We start from the raw sequence: 20574 nt of genomic DNA, 5'->3' as shown, positions 1-20574 counted from the left end.
TGGAGGAATTTGATTGAGAGGTGCATTTCCTCTCCTGTTTTCCAGGTTATGATCAATGGGGATATGTCTGATGAGTTCTCTCCCTCTAGGGGTATTCGACAAGGGGATCCTATGAGCCCCTTCCTTTTTATGATTGCCATGGAAAGACTGTCTCACATGATCCAAGAGGCGGTGAGTAAGGGGACTCTCCACCCTATTTCCATCAACAGACACTACCAGTCTATTACCCATCTGTTCTTTGCTGACGACGTAATGCTTTTCGTGGAGGGTAATGAGGAGCAAAGTCAGGTGGCGATGGATATCCTTAATGGTTTTTGCAAGGCTTCTGGCCAGAAGATTAACATCCAAAAATCCCGTATGCTTTGTTCTAAGAATATGAACAATAGCTTGTGCAGAAGACTGAGTGAGCTCTCTGGCAATTCCCTGACTCATTCATTGGGGAAGTATCTTGGGGTCCCTCTTCACAGTGACAGGGTTTCCAAAGCTTCTTTTAAGGAAATTTTGGACAAAACTAACGGTTTGTGTGCTAGCTGGAAAGCTAATTCTCTTTCCATTGCAGGTCGCCTTACTTTAATCCAATCTGTCAACTGTGCTGCTCCGAACCATATCATGCAGGCCTGTAAGCTTCCTGAACCTGTTCTTAATGACCTTGATAGGATTAATCGATGATTCCTGTGGGGAGAGTCTGGAGCTGGGAGGAAGGTTCACCTGGTCCCTTGGAAGGAGACCTGTCAGCCTAAATGCAAGGGGGGTCTTGGAATCAGGCAAGCCAAGGACAACAATAAAGTCCTTTTAATGAAGCTTTTTTGGAGAATGTGGCAAAATCCCTCCTCTCTTTGGGTTCGTCTCCTTTGCGGCAAATATCGGAAGGACAGAATTTTCGGAGGTCCAAAGGAGAGGGTTGTCAGCTGTTCCTTCCTCTGGAAAGGGCTTAGTGCGGTGTTTGATGAATTCTGTTCGGGGGTTGGCCTGGAGGTGGGTAATGGTAGATCCACCAGTTTTTGGTATGATACCTGGGTTGGTGACAAACCTCTGATTGAAGTTTGCAGAGCCCCTCCGCCTAGTGATATCCGTCCCTGGAAGGTTGCTGATGTGGTGGACTCGGAGGGCGACTAGATCTGGTCTAAGTTCGCCTCTTTCTTCAACCTGGAGACCCTCCTGAACATTAGGGGAGTGAAGATTAGCAATCAAGAGGAGGACAAGGACATACATTGCTGGGCCTTAACGAATAATGTCATTTTCTCTTGTAAATCGGCCTATGAAGCTTTTACCCCTTATAGGGCTGAGCCCCCGTTGGAGATTTGGAAGTCCATTTGGGCCCTCAAAATCCCTTATCGCATCAGAAGTTTCTTGTGGCTGGGAGTCAAGGACAGGCTGCTTACTAATGCGGATAGACACAGAAGGCATTTGGCTGAGTCTGGAGCCTGTAGTAGATGCAGTGGCCATGTGGAAACCTTGTGCCATGCTTTGAGGGATTGTCCTAATAGTAAGAAGATTTGGGAGGGGATTCTCCCTCGCCACACCCTTCCTTCTTTCATGGCTCATGCGGATGCTGACTGGTTCTCTGATGGAGCCAATGGGAAGTTGTTGGCCAATATGGAGCACGGTGACATTTTCTTCGCCATTATCTGTCACCAAATTTGGAAATGGAGGAATGAAGAGTTATTTTCTGAGAAGACTGTCCTTATTCCTGATTTACTTGGTTACTTCTCGAAAAAACTCTCTGTTATTACAAAGAGCTTTGAAGGTGAGCCCCTTGTTAGACTGGTCCCGGATAAAGTGGTCCATTTAATTGGTTGGATTAAGCCTAGAGAAGGGTTTGTGAAGTTGAACTCGGATGGCTCTTGCCTTAGTAATGGCAGAATTGCTGCAGGGGAGTTCTTCGGGATGCTGGTGGCGCTTGGCTTGCTGGGTTTTTCCATAACTTGGGGACGGGCTCTTCCTTTTCTGCGGAGCTCTGGGATATTCTGTCAGGTGTTAAATTTGCCATTCGCATGGGTATTAGAAGGCTTTCGGTGGAATCTGATAATTTGGAGGCGATCAACAGGATTTCTGATGGCCAGGCTGTTGGTCTGAAGAACCAGAATCTTATCAAGGCTATTTTGAGGCTTCGTCCTGCCTTTGAGGTTCTTAGCTTCTCCCATATCTTTAGGGAGCAAAACCGCGTGGCGGGTCGCTTGGCAGCTGCTGGGCATGGGGGGATTTTAGGTGTTTCTACCCTTTCTGTTCCTCCATCCTTTCTGTTACCCATCCTCCTTGAGGATAGGGTTGGGGTCAGCCGTCCTAGACTGATCCCGGGTTAGATTTTTTATTTGTTTGTTTTCTTTTCCTTTCCTACAAAAAAAAAAGTAAATACCCAACAACATCACTAACGATGTAATATTAATCTTACATAAAAATAACTTTGGGCGATGGTCTTTAATAACTTTGCGGTTACTCTCTGCTTTGTGACTACTTTTGAGGCTTTATTTAGCGTTATTAGAGCGATTGGCTTCCGATCAAAGAAATGCAGCTTGTGGAACTTGGCGACGGTTACTACGGTTTGGTATATTTGGCACATCAGGAACCTGACTGTGTTTGAAAACAAACTCCCTTCAATCCAAGTTCTTATGAACCGTCTCTTCTTCCTCTTCCATGAGCCTAAATGGACCTCCTCTTTAACGTCTCGGGTCAGGCCACCTCCGGAACCGGACTTCATTACGGTGCGCTGGTATCTGCCCCCGACAGGTTGGATTAAGGTTAACACCGACGGGGCTGCTGAGGGTGCTCCTGGCATCGCTGGCGCTGGGGGGATTTTCAGAAACGGAAGAGGTTTTGTAATGGGCTGTTTCGCGTTTCCCATTGTCGATTCTTATGCTCATACGACTGAGCTCATGGCGATCGTCTTTGCTATTGAATCTGCCTGCTGACACAATTTGTGGATTGAATCTGACTCGGCATATGCGGTTAAGTTGCTCAGTGAAAAATCTACTGCGGTTCCTTGGAGGGTTAAGCAGGAATGGTTAAGCTGCTTATCACGTTGTTCGTCTATGAACTGCAAAATCACTCATATCTTCAGGGAAGGTAATCAAGCTGCGGATCGTCTTGCCTGTTTTGGCAAATCTGCGTCAGCGCTCCAATGGTGGCACTCTGCGCCTTATTGTTGCCAATTTCATGTTTTCGATGACATTTGTAATGTTGTTCATATTCGTTTCCTTTAATTTTCTCCCCCTTTTATAATTTTCTTTTTTTATTAATAATATTCAGGGTTGGTTAAGTGCGTTAGGGGTGCCAACCTAGTTGGGATGTCTAACCTCTTAATCGTGTCCCAATCTTTCATTGAAAAAAAAAACCTTACATAAAAATAATTGTTAATGAATTTTTTTAATATAAGGAAACCAAATAACCGAACCGAACCGAACTGAACCAACCGAAATAATTCGATCGGTTCAGTTCAGTTATTTATTATTATTTGGTTCGGTTTTTATTTTTAAGGCTATTCTGTTTTTTGTTATTTCAGTTCGGTTCGGCGAACCGACCGATGAACACTCTTACTTCGTACCTTATCCCTAAAATAAAGGGTTAAGGTGCAAAAATACCCCTAACGTTTTGGGTCAGGAGCAATTTTACCCTCTAACGTTGGTAATTTGGATCAATTTCAGACACTATTATAAACCACAGATATTTTTATTCATTATTTTGCACCAATTGCATATCAATTCGTTCTAAACAAAAGATTTCATGTTTTTTGTAATTTAATAATAGAATTGGAGATTAATATTTATAAATTCGGTGAATTTTTTGAATTTTTTTGTCTAATTCGTACAAAAGACAGTATATTTTTTTTATTTTTTTTTTACATCAACATATGTTTATGATTTGTTACTGATAAAATGACGCACATATAAAGTGTTGATGATAAGATTCATGACCGAGAAGACAGTTTGATGAATTATTTCTAAAATCGCCCAATTTATCAATGTTATGGATAAAATTGCTTTTGGCTACAAATGTTAAGGTAAAATTGCACTATTTTAAACATTAGAGGTAAAATTGCTCCTGGCCCAAAACGTGTATTTTTTGCACCTTAAAATAAATAAATAAAATTTGAAAAATGGTCTTTTCTTTCCTTGCTGGCTCGTTGCCATATCAGGGGCGGGCCCTACACTCATATACACTGAATTTGAAACTTCACAGACAAGTTTATTTCGTGCTGCATTCTCACTTTCTCTGAATTTCTGCCCCTTCCTTTCTTTCTCCTCTTTCTTTTTATCAATTTCTCTCTTTCTTTTTTAGCTTTCAACATCACGATTCATTTCGGTTTTCATATCTGCTGGTGAGTTCCGTTTTCCATTAATTTCTTAATCATGTTTTTTTGTTTTTCAATTTTTCGTTTTGGTGATTGAATCGTCAAGCACTGGTTGTTTGGTTGTTTTGAAGAAATCTGTTTGAAGGGGAAGTTATATGGAATCTGTTCGCATGAATATAAATGGAAATCAAGAAACTGATGATGATGCTGATACTCTCACATTTGCTAGAAGGTAATAAAGTTGCTTCCTCTTTACATTTTTTCCATTGTTTGTTTGGTTGCTAAGAAAATGTCGAAAGATAAACTTTACTCATATATGTGCTAAAGTCTATGTTGCACTTCAGTAGCGTTTCCGACTTTGGTGTCGGTTTTTGTCTCAGTTTTCATTACCTTTTCAATGTGTTTTTAGAAATAACATTTCCCTGTCCGTTTACATATGTTATCGCTATTTTTTTTTTTTTGCTATATATACATCAATTTTCCTTACCACTCTAAAATTTCTCAAAATTAAAAGGGAAAAGCTATCCGGATAGAATTTATCCGGATAGAAGGGATAGAAAAAAAAATCCTACCAAAATGCCCTTTTGAAATATTTTTATTTTGTTTATTTTTATATTCTATTAATGATTAAATACTACTAGTACATTAAATACTATTTTAGTTTGTGAGTTCTCATGACTACAAATATATAAACGAAAATCTAATTTTATTTTATGAAGGGTAATTATGATATTTTAACTCATTCTATCCATTCTATCCCCATTTTTTTCTATCTATTTAGCAGTGTCCAAATTAAAATTAAGATAGATTTGGACAGTAAAAATAAGATTACATGTTTTTAACAAAACTTAGTGAAATTTACAAAAACTTGATAGGGTTGATTCTAATATGTCGATTAAGAGCAAGTCGATCATCGTAGCAAGTAGTAAATGTTTCTAAAAACGGTATCGGTCCTGCAGAGACTATTTTTCAATTTCCTAACCGTACCAAAATCCTATGTTAACTAATGAATGAATTATTCGAAGTTGATTTGTCACTTTTAGTTACTAAATTAAACTAAGCAAAGAAGTAATATTCGATTGTCTTATGAATGAGTTGAGAGGCTAAGATTTCGGATCCCTGTGTTAACTACTATGGATTAAGATAACAATCCCGACCTAGAACTATTAACTTTATTCCTAACACGCTTAGACCGATGCTTGGTTAGGCAAAATCCCTAAGTGTGCTAGGAAGCATTAAATAAGTTGAAAGCTAAAGCTTAGGCAAAATCCCTAAGTGTGCTAGGAAGCATTAAATAAGTTGAAAGCTAAAGCTAAACCATAACCTAGACTATAAAGCCGCACTATCTTGTTAAGATATAGGAATAGTTGAATTACTCGGTTGAATTGTTTACTTGATTAGGTTTTAGCCCATAAGGCTCAAAATAATATAAACCCTTTCAACTTCTCATAAGTTTCCTGTGTGGGATAGAAAACACAATTTCGAACACTCTTTAGACAAGCATGGCTTAAAAGCCCTTTCACCAACAATGCTATGTTGCACAGAAACTATTATTCAGTAGCATTTCCGACACGTTTTCATTTTTGTTTGCATTACCATTTTCTAGCTTTATGTTATTTCTTGCATTACCATTTTCTAGCTTTATGTTATTTCTAGAAATAACGTTTTCCAGTATGTTTATATTTCAGTTTCCCTATCCGTGCAACCTAAACAAAAATTGGTTCCTTTTTGGTATTTTGTACAGTTATCAAATAGAGGCATTTGAGAAGGCAAAAAACGAGAATACTATAGTGTACTTGGAGACTGGTTCTGGCAAGACATTGATTGCAATAATGCTTCTGAGAAGTTATGCCTACATTCTTCGCAAGCCTTCGTTATTCATTGCTGTTTTCTTGGTCCCGAAAGTTGTACTCGTCAAACAAGTATGACAAGTCTTACTCTTATACTAAATTTCTTTTGGTTTAATACATCTTTGGTTTCTTGTTCTTGTCTAAAAAAATTAATTGCCTCCTTATACTTTTGAAATGTTCAATTTACTCATTAAGCTTGTTTAAAGTGCCCCATTAACCTCCTAAACTTCAAGTGCCGAAGTAACAAGATTTTTTTGAAAAAATTGAAATGTATATATTTTAAGAAAGTTTAGGGGGCTAATAGTTACTTTTCAAATAATCAATTGGTTATTTTAAACAAGTTCAGTAGGCTAATAGACTTTTTCAAAGTACAGGACAATTGCCTTTTTTCTAGACAAGTACATAGGGCTAAAGATGTATTAAGCAAAAAAAAAAAAAAAAGGGTTTTCTTGTATTTATTATATGCAGTACTGCTTTACATCTGAGTAGATATGAAATGTCAAACGAGGGGGCAAATTACACAGATGGGTCCTGAAATTTACGCTTACTTTTACTACAGTACTTGAACTTCAAAACCGTACATTATGCCCTGTGAACTTTCGAAGTTACTAACATGATACCATAAATGGAAATGTCCATTAATTGAAGTTGCTTAGAACTACATTTCCAATGGCACCACAATTTTCGATTTTTGGTATTTCTAATTTTCGGAGTTTTCTCTCTCTAAATAACCACCTTGGTTCTAGGAAGCACGGAACATGCACCCGATATTCCAAAATAAGTGTTCCCTCTTTTTCTTTTCTTTTTTAATGGTCACACTTCTAGGACACTTAGGGATTCTAAGTTAATTAAGTAGAATATAGGGATATTTTTTAATAATTTTACAAAAAAAGAGGGGTTGATATATACAAAAATAAAATCCTAATAAAAAGAAATCAAAATCTAAAGAAAAGAATATAGCAGCCGTTTAAATAGTTGAAGTATTAAATGTTTCTTTTTGATGAATTAATAACTTATTATGGATGTTATTTATGGTTAATAATGACTGATGAATGTTATTTAGGTATATATATAAATTTGGCGTGTCCCTTCTGTATTTATGGTTACTAATGACTAATGAATGTTTTTTGGAAATTTTTAAAAATGTCGTAGCTGATCAAAATCTAAAGAAAAGAATATAGCAGCGGTTTAAATAGTTGAAGTATTAAATGTTTCTTTTTGATGAATTAATAACTTATTATGGATGTTATTTATGGTTAATAATGACTGATGAATGTTATTTAGGTATATATATAAATTTGGCGTGTCCCTTCTATATAAATTTACCGGTACCCGAACGAGTACCTGTGTGGATGCTTCCTAGCTCTGTCTCTCTTATCCAAACAATAATTTAATGACCTCAAAACAAATGGTTCAAAAATTAAAGTCGTTGAAAATATCATTTCCATTAGTTCCACAATGGAGTCTTACTTGCTATTGGAGTGGTCATCTTGATTTAAAGGTAAAGGAGGTCATTAGGTTAGTATAGTGCAACATTCAGGGACTATAATGACTGTTTTTGAAATTCAAGAGACATAATTAAAGTAAGAACAGATTTTAGGGGCTATAAGTGTAATTTACCCAAAATATGAGGGTTCTAAATCAACTTTATAATGATTTAGTTTGCTGGGTATTATAGTTAATAATGAATTTTACCATTATTTTTTTGTGTTTAACAATGGATAGCAAGCTGATGCTGTGAAAATGCACACCGACTTAAAAGTGGACATGTATTGGGGTGAAATGGGAGTGGACTTCTGGGATGCTGCTACTTGGAGGCAACATATTGAGAAAAATGAGGTAGATATTGCTAACTTTATAGGATAAGGTACAAATTTATACGAAATGGTATTTACCTCTAATGTTTTCAAGAAATATTAGAAGGGGTGGTTTGACAGTTATTTGATCCGTGATTTGATTGACACATTGGACTTTCTAAACAAGTTCGTCGATAAATTGAAGCATTTTCGTGCATTTTTGCTGGTTTTTATATAATAATACAGTATTTTTTTTTGTAATTAATCTATCTGTGACATACTGATGTTAGCATTTTGACAGTTTATTTGTAACTCTGTTTGTAACACAGAGTAAGTTTTACCCCAAAAAGTTGTGTTTGCAACCGTTTATAGTTTTGTAATTTTTGCAACCCAAAAAATTGTAGAATACAAGGAAAAATGTGTGAAAATTAAGAATGAAATTGCATCTACAAATCAGATGGCTGAGACAGTAGCTGCATTGGAAGTTTCTATTGTAGAGAAGCGAACTGAAGTAGCAGGATTGAAAGTTTCTGTTGAAGTGAAGGATAATGTAATAGAAGAGCTGAGAGCTTATGCAATAGCTGAACTGGAAGTTTCTCTTCAACAAAATAATTATGTTATACCACAATCTCGAAGTGCCGGTTCAAGAATGTGTGACTCAGATGGAAGAATTGAGAGACATTGTTGAATTAATGGGTACTAAATAGCTCTAGAAGGGTCTATTGAACGAAAGTAGAAAAGAATATCAAAACTAGAAGTATCTCTCGAGGAAAAGGAGAAAAAGGTACCTGAACTAACTCGGTATGTTAAGAAAGTAGCAACATCCATCAATAGCTCAAATTGCAACAGTTTCTGAGGCAACATTAATCGCTGAGGAGCAAGTAACTACTCAGTCCGAAGGAGACATCATCTCCATAACCTATAATGCATGCCACTCGAAGAAGAGATTCATGAAGAACCATCAACTGGAATTCCAGTAAGATCCATCGCGTTATAGGTTATGGCGATGATGTCTCTACCCCTCCTTCAGGTTGAGTCGTTACTTGCTCCTCAGCCATTAATGTTGCTTCATAAACTGTTGCTATTTGAGTTATTGATGAATGTTGTTACTTTCTTAGCATACCTACTTAGTTCCACTACTTTTTTCTCCTTTTCCTCGAGAGATCCTTCTACTTCTGATATTTTTTTCTGCTTTTGTTCAACAGACCCTTCTAGAGTTCCTATATTAGTACCCATTAATTCAACAATGTCTCTCAATTCTTCCATGTCAGTCACATTTTCTTGAACAGACACTTCTAGCTGTACTATAACATAATTCTTTTGCTGAATATAAGTTTTCAGTTCAGCTATTACGTCATTCTTTTTTCCAGAAAGCTCTCAGTTCTTATATTGCATTATCTTTCACTTCAACAGAAGCTTTCAATCCTGCTACTTCAGTCCGCTTCTTTTCAACAGAAGGTTCCAATCCTGCTACTACCTCAGTCATATAATTTGTAGACGCAATTTCATTCTTAATTTTCACACTTCCGTCCTTGTATCCCACAACTTTTTGAGTTGCAGAAATTACAAAACCAAAAACGGTTACAAACACAATTTTTTGAGGTAACACATATTGCTAACTTTACGGGAGAAGGTCGGAATTTACCCCTATTGTCTTTAATGTAAATGGCCTGTGTTTTCCTGATCTAATACATCTATAGGTGCTTGTGATGACACCACAAATATTACTAAATGGCTTGAGGCATGGTTTCTTCAAGCTAAACTTTATAAAGGTTCTAATATTTGATGAATGTCATCATGCAAAGGGTAAAGCTGCTTATGCATTAATTATGCAAGTGAGTTCCTCTTCCTCTTTTGATATTGATTTTCCTAGCAATTATCCACTTCATTTGTTTCCATAGTAAAATTTTATGCAAGTGAGTTCATCTTCTCTTTGCAGTTACTGTCACTATGACTTTAAACTTCAAAAACGAACGTTATGATTTCTGAACTTTGCACAGTACTAACATAATGACCCTTTTACCATTTATTAGAGGTGACAATTATCGAGTTCATGTCGTGTCAATTTCGGGTTAGTATCAAAATGAGTCAATCCTAACCCAACCCAAAAACTACAGTGTCATAATCGTGTTAGTCTAATCGGGTTAGTGCTGATTTCTTATCGTGTTTTCAGGTCACATATAATTTTACTATGTATGTATATTAATTGCAATTTTTAAAAATATAAGAGGATATGATAGCCGACCCCGAATCATTTCGGGACTAAGGCTTTGTTGTTGTTGTTGTATAAGAGGATATGGTACTATTTGTAAATATTTTATGTCATTTTTTATTTATTAATATGTTAACATTAACCATCTAAAAGTCTGTTAATATCACGTTGGTGGTCATGTCATGTGTTTATAATAATATAGGAGGTGCAAGTTCTGGTTGCAAGTAATAATTGTAATTTTATTATCTTTATTAATAAAGGTGACATGTAAAAACATGAGAGAATATAACAATAATTTTAATATTCGTGTCATTTTTGCGATAGCATGTAAACCCTAAGCCAACCTAAAAATTTGCGTGTCAATTTGGTGTCGATCCAAAAATGACACAATACCTCTAAAGCTAGACTCAAACACTAAAATTGCGTGTCGATTTCGTGTCGTTGTGTGTACTTTTACCAGCTCAACCATTTACCAAGTCTCAAAATTTTCAAGTCCAAAAATTAAAGTTTTTTAGGACCGAACTTTCATAGGACCGTCATTTCCGATTTTCAAATAACCATTTTCATTACTTTCTCTTTAAACAACCATTTTGTCTTTCTTAACCAAACAACACCTAAATGACCTTAAAACTAAAGGTTCAAGAATTAAAGTTTCTTATAATATCATTTTCATGAGCTATACAATGAAGGGTTACTAAAACTATTAGACTGGTCATTTTGATCAATGTTAAAAGTTAAAAGGGATGATTATGTTATTAAAATACAAAGTTTATGAGTCATTATGGTCAAGAATAATGGGTATAACTTACCCTATTTTTTTTATTCTCATTTCAATTTTTTCTAACTTGTTTAACCATTATGCCGCTGAAGATTAATGTTTCCAACTCATCTTTTTTTTTGTGCTTAGTTAATATTTTGCTCTATTTAGTTAGTTTGACAAAGTTCACTCTATTTCTAGGAGTTCTATCACCGCCACTTACAATTTGGAGCTCGGGATCTTCCTAGAATATTTGGGATGACAGCTTCTCTTGTAAAATCCAAGGGTATGATTGTCGAAATCTTGTTAATTTATTCAGGATGAATACATCAACACCTGGACTCGGTCCAAAAAATTGGTTAGCCTCCTCAATTTTCAGGATGGCTTGTTACCTCCTAAACTTGCTTAAAAATCGCATGATTCACCCTTTAGTGTTACGTGAGTAAAAGGCGGCTTATCATTTTAAGCAAGTTTAGGAGCCAATATATCACTTTTAAACAAGTTTAAGGGGCCAATGGTTCAGTTTAAGTAAGTTTGAAGAGTCAATAGGTTATTTAGGCTGTGTATATCAAGGGCTTCCTTTAGTTGGCAAAAAAAATCGATTAGCCCCTGAACTTTAAGGATATCTCATTAGCCCCGTGAATTTCCTTAAAAATGACATCATTCACCACTTAGCGTTACATGGCAAAGTAAGAGGCGTTTTGGGAAACTTACTGCTCTGTGGCAGGGTAAGAGTCGTTTTGGGCAAGTTGAAGCGCGTATCATTTTAAGCAAGTTCAAGAGGACACTTTAAGTAAGTTTAGGGGCAGTAAGTCATTGTAAGTAAGTTCAGAGAGATAGTAATTATTTAGGCTGAATACATCGAGTTCCCCTGTATTTCTGCCCAAAAAAAACCAATTAGCGCCTTGAACTTTAAGGATTCTCATTAGCCTCTTGAAATTGCTAAAGAAGGTGATCTGGGACAAGTTGAAACTTGTATATTTTAAGCAATTTGAGAGAGCTAATAGGTCATTTTAAGAAAGTTTAGGAGGCCAATAGATTGCTTTAAGTATGTTTAGGGGGTCAATAGGTTATTTAGGCTGATACATCAAGCTCCCTATACTTGGCCCAAAAAAACGATTAGCACCCTGAACCTTAAGGATATGTCATCAGCTACTTGAACTTACTCAAAGTGACACTATTTACCTCTTAGTGCTACGTGGTAGAGTAAGAAGCAATTTGAGCAAGTTGAAGCGCGTATCAGTTTAAGCAAGTTTAGGGGCAATAGGCGACCTTAAGCAAGTTTAAGAGGACATTAGGCCACTTTAAGCAAGTTTAGTGAATCAGTAGGTTATTTAGGCTGAATACACCAATGCCTCCTTGTACTTGGCCCAAAAAATCGAGTAGCCCCCTTTACGGATGTCTCATTAACCTCGTGAATTTGCTTAAAGTGACATCATTCAACCCTTAGTGCTACGTTGTAGAGTAAGAGGTGTTTTGGGAAAGTTGAATTGTTTATCTTTTTAAGCGAAGTTCAAAAGGCCAATAGTTACCTTTAAGCAAATTTAGGGGACTTGTACGTCACTTTAACTAAGTTCAATCAATCAATAGGTCACTTCAAATAAGTTCAGGGTGCAATCGTTTTTCATTTTTTTGCCAAGTAGAGGAACCCTTGTGTATTAAGCTATTTAGTTACCTTGTTTTACTATATTGATTATTATTATTATCAACCTCTCATTTTTGTTTTATTTCTTTGTCATGAAGGTCCAAAATCAGAAGAATCCTATTGGAAAGAGATTCACAAGCTTGAGAATATGATGTGTTCTAAGGTCTCTCTCTTTTAGTTTCCATTGAATTAATGCTTATGTTTTAATCTGTATTTGAGTGAAACTTTATAGTTAATACATTGGACCTGCATTTCTTTCCATGTTGAAGGTGTATACTTGCAAGAGTGAATCTGTACTTGCAGAGTTCATTCCTTTTTCCACTCCCAAATTTAAAAGTTATAACCATGATGAGATTCCTGATGAGATTCATGCAAAATTAGCCAATCAATTGACGACATCGAAAGAAGAGGTTTGTCACTCTTGTTGTATATATTTTGAAACATTTAGTGTCTAAAGTTATTGACTACTAAAAGATTTACATGTCGTTTTGGTCGGCGGTGAAAGTTAACTGCTGCTGATGTGTCAGTTGCGCCACTTTTCCAGTGTCTTTTTGCTCTTAAAGTTGCTGGAGTGATTTTATTGAGACAAAATTCAAAGTTTGATGATTTTATTAAGACAAATTGAAATTGAAGTTTACTTACTAGTTATTGACTATATACAGAGACGGAGAGACAGGGTCATGAGAGGATCCGTCAACTCCTCGACTCCAAATAAAAAGCGAAAAAATTAATACAAATATTTCTGTCGCTAAGCATATCATTTCCTTCAGCAATGAATCTGTACAGAATATTCTGTCACTGATGCTTAGTCACAAAAAATCTACAAGTTTTAACAAATTTTTGTCCATTAACACCCCCGACTATTTCGTTCTATCTCCATCACTGACTACATATGTAATAATTTCTAGTGTGGAAAACGATTGAAGCACATGGATCTCATTGACAGAACCGCGGAAGCTACCAACAATAAGCTATCAAATCTACATTCTGTTTTTATGTATTGTTTGCAAAAATTGGGTGTCCGGTTAGCATTTAAGGTAATTATTTAGTCTCTTAAACAACATTACATTACATGAATCTCTGTTTGTTTAATGAATGTTAAATGGGTCTAACAGGCTGCAGAAATCTTGTCTCATCATGGATATGAATATGACTTCCTTTTGCCGCGAAGATTGAGCATCAATGGCGATAACGTCATTAAAGAGTTCGGTTCTGCTGCCTCTACTAGTTTTATCAATTACATCAGAACTGGTATATCTTTCTAACTTGGTGTGATAAATAAGGCTTAATGCATCATCCGCCTCCTAAACTTGTCCATAAATGAATTAAGACAAAACTAAACTGGTATATCTTTCTAACTTGGTGCGATTACTTGCTTCTTTTCTTTGTCAGCCACTAAAAGTCCAAATCTGTCTGTTGGTGATAATCCTAAAGCTGAAGTAGAAGCAGGTCTATTGACTGAAAAAGTTGTTTGCCTTGTTAATTCACTTCTTGAGTACAGGTTGGTGTATATGCACAAATTTGAACTTTTTATAATATATTAGTTTTATGGTAAATTACACCATGGACCCTCAACTTCACATAAAAGTCCCTTATGAAAGTACAACCTCAAAATGAAAGTTCACGATCTCAAAATGAAAAGTCAGAGAATTAAAGTTGTTTAGAACCACAAATACTGTGAAACCACGTTTTTTTTTTCCGAAATCACCCTTTTCGGGATTGCTCTCTCTAAACTGCCATTTTCTCCTTCCTAGCAAAACAACACCTAAATGACTTCAAACCCAAAAAGTCCAAGAATTAAAGTTTCTTAAACAAAAGAAATACTTGAGATACCATGTAGATTAAGAGACTACATGAATATCTTAAACTCAAGATCATTATATATATATATATACAAGGTTCTCCCTAAATTACTCCTACAATTAAGCAAACATACAGACCCTACTAGCAGCCTTGGGCATGCTCACATTTATTACATTGACTTATTATGTAACACTTTCATTATGGCTCCTGAACTTCGAAATCGGACATAAAAGTCCCATATGAAAGTAACGTCTCAAAATGACGGTTGACAACCTCAAAATCAAAATTCAAAGAATTAAAGTTGTTTAGAACCACAAATCCTCTGAAACCTGATAAAGATGCCGTTCGTATGTTTACACGTTGTTAAACCTAGTTAGAACTCTGTATAAATCGGTTCTCCTAGGTAGAGTTAGGTTAGGATTTTGGTTCTCCTAAATACGTATTAGTTTAGGACTCTCTATGTATATATACTGGGTCTGTTCTATTGAGAAATAACAAGCAAGAATTATTTTGGGAAATCTATAACTTACAAAACCATGTTTTCGATTTTCAGAAATCACCATTTTCAGGAGCTTTCTCTCTTTAAATAGCCATTTTCTCCAAAAAGTTTAAGAATTAAAATTGTTTAAAAGAACATTTCCATCAGCTCTACAATGGAGGACTACTTGCAATTAGAGAGGTCAATTTTTAAGGGACTTTTATTTTAGTAAGTTGCAAAGTTTAGAGACTTTTATATCCGGTTTGGAAGTTCAAGGTTTTGCGCGTGGGTGTGATTGGACGTTAACTATCATCTTAAACTTTTAGTTCAATTGGTTCCAACGTGGATGGGCCATGGGTGTAAATTACTCCATTGAGATATGGAAATTCTTGTGTTATCCATTCTTGGATTGCTCTTGTAGTTTTTAATTTTTGTAATTAGTATTATTAGTTCTGAATGAGTTGATTTTCTTTGTGAATTTTGCAAATACAGGCATATAAAGGACATTAGATGCATAGTTTTTGTTGAAAGGATAATTACAGCCATGGTCCTTGAGTCTCTTTTGAGTGAGTTGCTTCCAAAATATAATGATTGGAAGACGAAATTTATAGCAGGACATAGTTGGAATTTGGGAAGCCAAACAAGGAAAACACAAAATGAAATTGTGCAGGAATTTCGAGATGGCAAGGTATGTATTTTTTGAGCGCCTAAGCGAGGCCTAGGCAGCCTTGTTAGTGAACACTGATTTTTTCTATAGCAGGTTGTAAACTGAAAATGACAAGTTTTTCAGGTGAATATTATCGTTGCAACATCGATTCTCGAGGAAGGCTTAGATGTTCAAAACTGCAACTTGGTAATCAGGTTTGATCCTTCAACTACTGTTAGTAGTTTCATACAATCCAGAGGTCGTGCTCGAATGAAGAATTCAGATTACTTGTTGCTGGTCAAGAGGTAAGTTTCAATTTTTATTCATTTCAATTATCACTTCTTTTATGATGCATATTTTATCCTTTTCGGTTCTTCTTTATTCGTAGCGGGGATGAATCTACATATTCTAAACTACAAAAGTTTTTAGCTAGTGGAGAAATAATGAGAAAGGAGTCTCTAAATCATGCTTCTGTTCCTTGTTCACAACCTAACTGTGAATCGGGCGATGGCGAGTATTATTGTGTTCAAAGCACTAATGCTAAGGCAACACTTGCTTCAAGTGTTAGTTTGATATACTTCTATTGCTCGCGTTTACCTTCCGACGGGTTAGTCATAAAACTCTTTCAAATATAACCCTTGTTATATTTTGAAGTTCAGTATGTACTTCTATTTATCTTAATCTATCTAATCTAACACTTGTTATGTCTAATTCTTTTTTTTTTTCTTTTTAGGTACTTCAAACCTTCTCCTCGGTGTATTCTAGACAAGGGAACGGATATTTGCACTTTGCTTCTGCCAAAGAGCTGTCCTATACAAGCTATTCGCGTAGAAGGACCTGCCAAATATCTAAAGCAGAAGGCTTGCTTGGAAGCATGCAAAAGGCTCCATGAAATTGGTGCTTTAAATGATAATTTGGTTCCTGATATGATCATCGAAGAAGCTCTTGCTCAAGAAGTCGGTACGTGTTACATTCATCGATTTGCTAGTTTCTCTGCTTTTGTGTTGATTGTTAAATTGCTCATGTGGAATATTTTAATAATTGTTAAACAGGGAATGTACCCTATGATGATCAGCAGCAGCCTATATTCTTCCCACCCGAATTGGTCAATCAAACTTCACAAACGATTTACTATCGCTACTTAATCGAGTTGAATCAAAATTTTGATCATGACATTCTTGTGCACAATGTATTGCTTGTCACAAGCATTGAGTTGGATTCAGATATTTCAACTCTCAATTTCAACTTGGAAGTTGATGGCGGATTATTGATGGTGAAATTCAAGTATATTGGGAGGATTGAACTTCAACCGGATATGGTAAGTAGCTTAGTTTTCATTACTACTGTCAAACAAGTACTGTAATCGTTGATGACACTATACCACTTTCCGGGTTTTGCCTTTACAGGTCCTTTTATGTAGGAAGTTTGTCATCAATATTTTCCAAGTTTTAAGGGATAAAAATTTCGAAAAGTTAAAGGAAATGTTAAGTATGGTGCCAAACGAATTAGGCGAAAGAGAATATTTCTTACTTCCATGTATCAGAGATTCAATTGACTGGAATTCTGTTAGATCCTTTCTGTTCTCATATGAAAAGATTAGGCTGCAGGATCATAAGATATGTCCACTAAACGGTGATGCACGTACTATAGAGACTGAAAGTGGTCCGGTATGTAAATGCATGCTGCAAAATTCTTTAGTATGCACGCCACGCGACGGAAAAATCTATTGTATTAGAGGTATATCTAATGATTTGGATGGATGCTCTCGTCTGAGATTAAAGAATGGAAGTTTTAAAAGTTACAAGGACTACTATAAACATCAGTATGCATCTTTTTTTCTTTTGTTTCATTCTTATGGGGATTTTGTTGTTATATATATTACTTATGATTTGCCAAATCTAACGTGAAACTGCAGACACGGGATCAACCTGCGTTTTGATCACGAACATCTTCTAAGTGGAAGAAAAATGTTTCCTTTGCAGAATTACCTTTGGAAAGGAAGAAAACCGACGGGGAAAGGTCCTAATTTTGTACTTGTCTTATGAGAAAAATTGAAATGTTTTTTTTTTTATATCTTGTAATTGAAATGGTTGTCCTCGTTTGCAGATTCGGAAAATGAATATGTCCAATTGCCTCCTGAACTTTGTCGCGTTATCATGTCACCAATATCCATAAATACTTTCTATGCTTTTTCTTTTCTTCCGTCAATCATGCATCGACTCGAGTCTGTGCTTATTGCTGTCAACTTCAAGAACATGTTTACCGATCATTGCATGCAAAATGTTGCTATTCCATCCATCAAGGTACTCTTCATACTTCAATTTCCGCGAAAATTTGATTTGTTTATGAATGAGAGATTGATGCATTGATTAATCTATTAGGCAAGTCTTGTTTGAATCAGTGCTAACATGATTCCATATTGTAGATTTTGGAAGCAATTACAACAAAGAAATGTCGAGAGAATTTCGATTTGGAGTCATTAGAGACTCTTGGAGATTCTTTTCTTAAATATGCTACGTGCCAGCAGCTATTTAAAACGTTCCAAAATCAACACGAGGGTCTCCTCAGTATTAAGAAGGCTAAGCTTATTAGTAATGCAACACTTTCCAAATTGGGATGTGAACGTAAACTTCCGGTAATGTTTTTCATGTTCTTATGATTCATGTCATAATTAAGGCCTTTGTTACATTTCATTATGTTGAAAAGTTACTAATCCTCTATATTGCTTGTCGAACTGCAGGGATTTATTCGCAACGAGTGCTTCGAGCCAAAGAATTGGATGTTTCCTGGTGATAGTTCGGGCTGCCAGTCACTAACTGAGGAAATTTTGACTGATTCAAGAAAAATCTACGTAAGCGGAAGAAGAAAGCTCAAGCAGAAGACCGTTGCTGATGCTGTTGAGGCACTGCTCGGGGCTTATGTTAGCTCTGCAGGTGAAGTAGCAGGGTTGATATTTTTGAACTGGATCGGTATAAAGGTAGAGTTTCTTAATATACCATATGAACAGAAATTCCAAGTGAAAACAGCGGAACTTATCAATGTCCGACACATAGAATCGTTGTTGAACTACTCGTTCCGGGACCCTTCTTTGTTATTGGAAGCATTCACTCATGGTTCATACATGCTTGCTGAGATTCCAAGATGCTATCAGCGACTTGAATTTCTTGGAGACTCTGTATTAGACTACCTAATCACAGTTTACATGTATGAAAAGTATCCCGGGCTATCACCTGGATTGTTAACAGATCTTAGATCCGCGTCTGTAAATAATGACTGTTATGCTCTATGTGCTCTTCGGAAAGGGTTGCATAAACATATCCTTCACGCTTCACAAAAGCTTCAGAAAGACATTGCATTCACAGTTACTAATTTGGAACAACTTTCTTCATCGTGGAATTTCGGTTGGGATTTAGACATATGTTTCCCTAAGGTTAGTCATGATTGTAACTGAATTTCGTCCCTTGGTTCGATCATTTGCTCATTCATTATACGTTCTGACAGGTACTTGGAGATGTAATTGAATCACTTGCGGGTGCTATCTTCCTTGATTCAGGATACAACAAAGACGTTGTGTTTGAGAGCATAAGGCCGCTTTTGGAGCCTTTGGTTACTCCAGGAACACTTACACTCCATCCGGTGACAGAGCTAACCGAATTATGCCAGAAGCAACAATTTAACAGGAAAAAGTCAGTTGTTTCCCGGAACAATGGTATGAGCTGTGTAACTGTGGAGGTTGAAGCATTTGAAAGAGTGTTTGACAACACATCTGAAGCTGCAGATAAGAAAACAGCTAAAAGACAAGCTTCCAAAGAGGTTTTGAAGGCATTGAAGAATAGCATTGATTGGGAAAGTTCATCAACACACCAGCATAAGCGTCTCTGCCGTGGAATCTGAAACTGTTGCGTTTTGTAAGATCAGCAACTGATCCAAGATTCAGTGAGAGAGGGTGCTTATCGTGATTTATGGATACTAAATTGGTATTTTTGTTCACAGTTTCCATAGAATTTCTGGCGGATCAGTGATATTTAAAACCCCCGTTATGTAAGATCAGTGGAGGATCCAGGATTCACTGAGAGAGGGTGCTTATCGTGATTTATGGGTGGTAAATTGATATTTTTTTGTGTTATCACATAAAAATTTGAAGCCGCCGATCTAAGTTTCTATAGAATTTTTGGCGTTTTCCCACAACCAGTGGTTACTCAAGCACCCCTAAACCCCCCTGGGTCTACCCCATGTGTAAGATGGTGCAACTCTTGGCAAGGCTTTTGTACTTTCAATTGCGTTATGAGTAGGGGTGTGAATTACTATGTTAAAAGCACACCATGGAACCGATTTAATTAGGTTTTCAGTTTTTTTTTTTACATTTCGATTGTGAATCGGTTATAGTTTTAGTTGTATTTCGGTATTCGGTCCGATTATGACAAAAAAAAAATGTAAAAAAGCCGAACCGCACCGAGTTACTCATTTTTACATTTATATGTATATATACACACATTTATAATTTTACAAGTTTAGCTTTTTTTTTCATTGTTTTTGAGATAATAGTATTTTAAGTTTTTTTTATTGTTGAGGTAAATTAATTGAAGAAATATAGAGTTTTATTTGTTATTTTTATTTTTTATCTAAATTTTGTTTGTTCGGTTGTATTTTGGTTACATATTAATTGATTCGGTGTCGGTATCGATTATTTTAGTAGTTTCGGTATTTGATTTTCCGGATCTTTAGCTATGGCGGGAGAAAGACTTGTATCAAAACTGCATTCTGTTTTTATGTACTGTTTGCAAAAGTTGGGTGTCCAGTTGGATTTTAAGGTAATTATTTTAGTCTCTTAGATCATAATGTTACATTCAATACATTAGATGTTTGCAACTCCGTTTGTTTAATGAATGTTAAATTGCTCTGACAGGCTGCTGAAATCTTTTCTCGTAATGGGTACGATTTCCTTCCGTTGCAAAGATTGAGCATCAACGGCGAGAGCATCATTAAAGAGTTTGGTTCTGCTGCCTCGACTAGTATATCTTTTCTTACATATTTTTCATTGCTTCTTTATTTTTCAGCCACCAAAAGTCCAAATTTGTCCGGTGACTGTAAGAGTGTAA

General features: G+C 36.1%; 1 protein-coding gene across 1 annotated transcript; it reads left to right on the top strand.

Moving 5' to 3' along the window:
* Positions 1-4198: 4198 nt before the first annotated feature.
* LOC136230302 (endoribonuclease Dicer homolog 2-like) lies at positions 4199-20000 on the top strand. Its single transcript, XM_066019336.1, has 22 exons — positions 4199-4315; positions 4420-4520; positions 6033-6210; positions 7864-7977; positions 9635-9769; positions 11105-11189; positions 12647-12711; positions 12818-12958; positions 13457-13585; positions 13664-13799; positions 13941-14049; positions 15322-15517; positions 15620-15780; positions 15864-16082; positions 16209-16435; positions 16528-16793; positions 16882-17297; positions 17391-17494; positions 17582-17778; positions 17901-18110; positions 18216-18905; positions 18977-20000. The coding sequence occupies exons 2-22, from the start codon at positions 4444-4446 to the stop codon at positions 19367-19369; spliced, it is 4248 nt and encodes a 1415-aa protein (XP_065875408.1). The 5' UTR covers positions 4199-4315; positions 4420-4443; the 3' UTR covers positions 19370-20000.
* Positions 20001-20574: the final 574 nt, after the last annotated feature.

The sequence above is a fragment of the Euphorbia lathyris genome, chromosome 5, assembly GCF_963576675.1.
Source record: "Euphorbia lathyris chromosome 5, ddEupLath1.1, whole genome shotgun sequence".
Lineage (NCBI taxonomy): Eukaryota > Viridiplantae > Streptophyta > Magnoliopsida > Malpighiales > Euphorbiaceae > Euphorbia > Euphorbia lathyris.
Note: the sequence above shows the minus strand (reverse complement) of the source record. Positions and strands in the feature narration are given on the sequence as shown.

Coding starts and splice junctions, on each gene's coding strand:
- LOC136230302 (XM_066019336.1), top strand. CDS start 4,444: ATGGAATCTGTTCGCATGAATATAAATGGAAATCAAGAAACTGATGAT. Junction 18,111..18,215: donor GATGTGAACGTAAACTTCCG/GTAATGTTTTTC, acceptor GTCGAACTGCAG/GGATTTATTCGCAACGAGTG. Junction 18,906..18,976: donor TAGACATATGTTTCCCTAAG/GTTAGTCATGAT, acceptor ACGTTCTGACAG/GTACTTGGAGATGTAATTGA.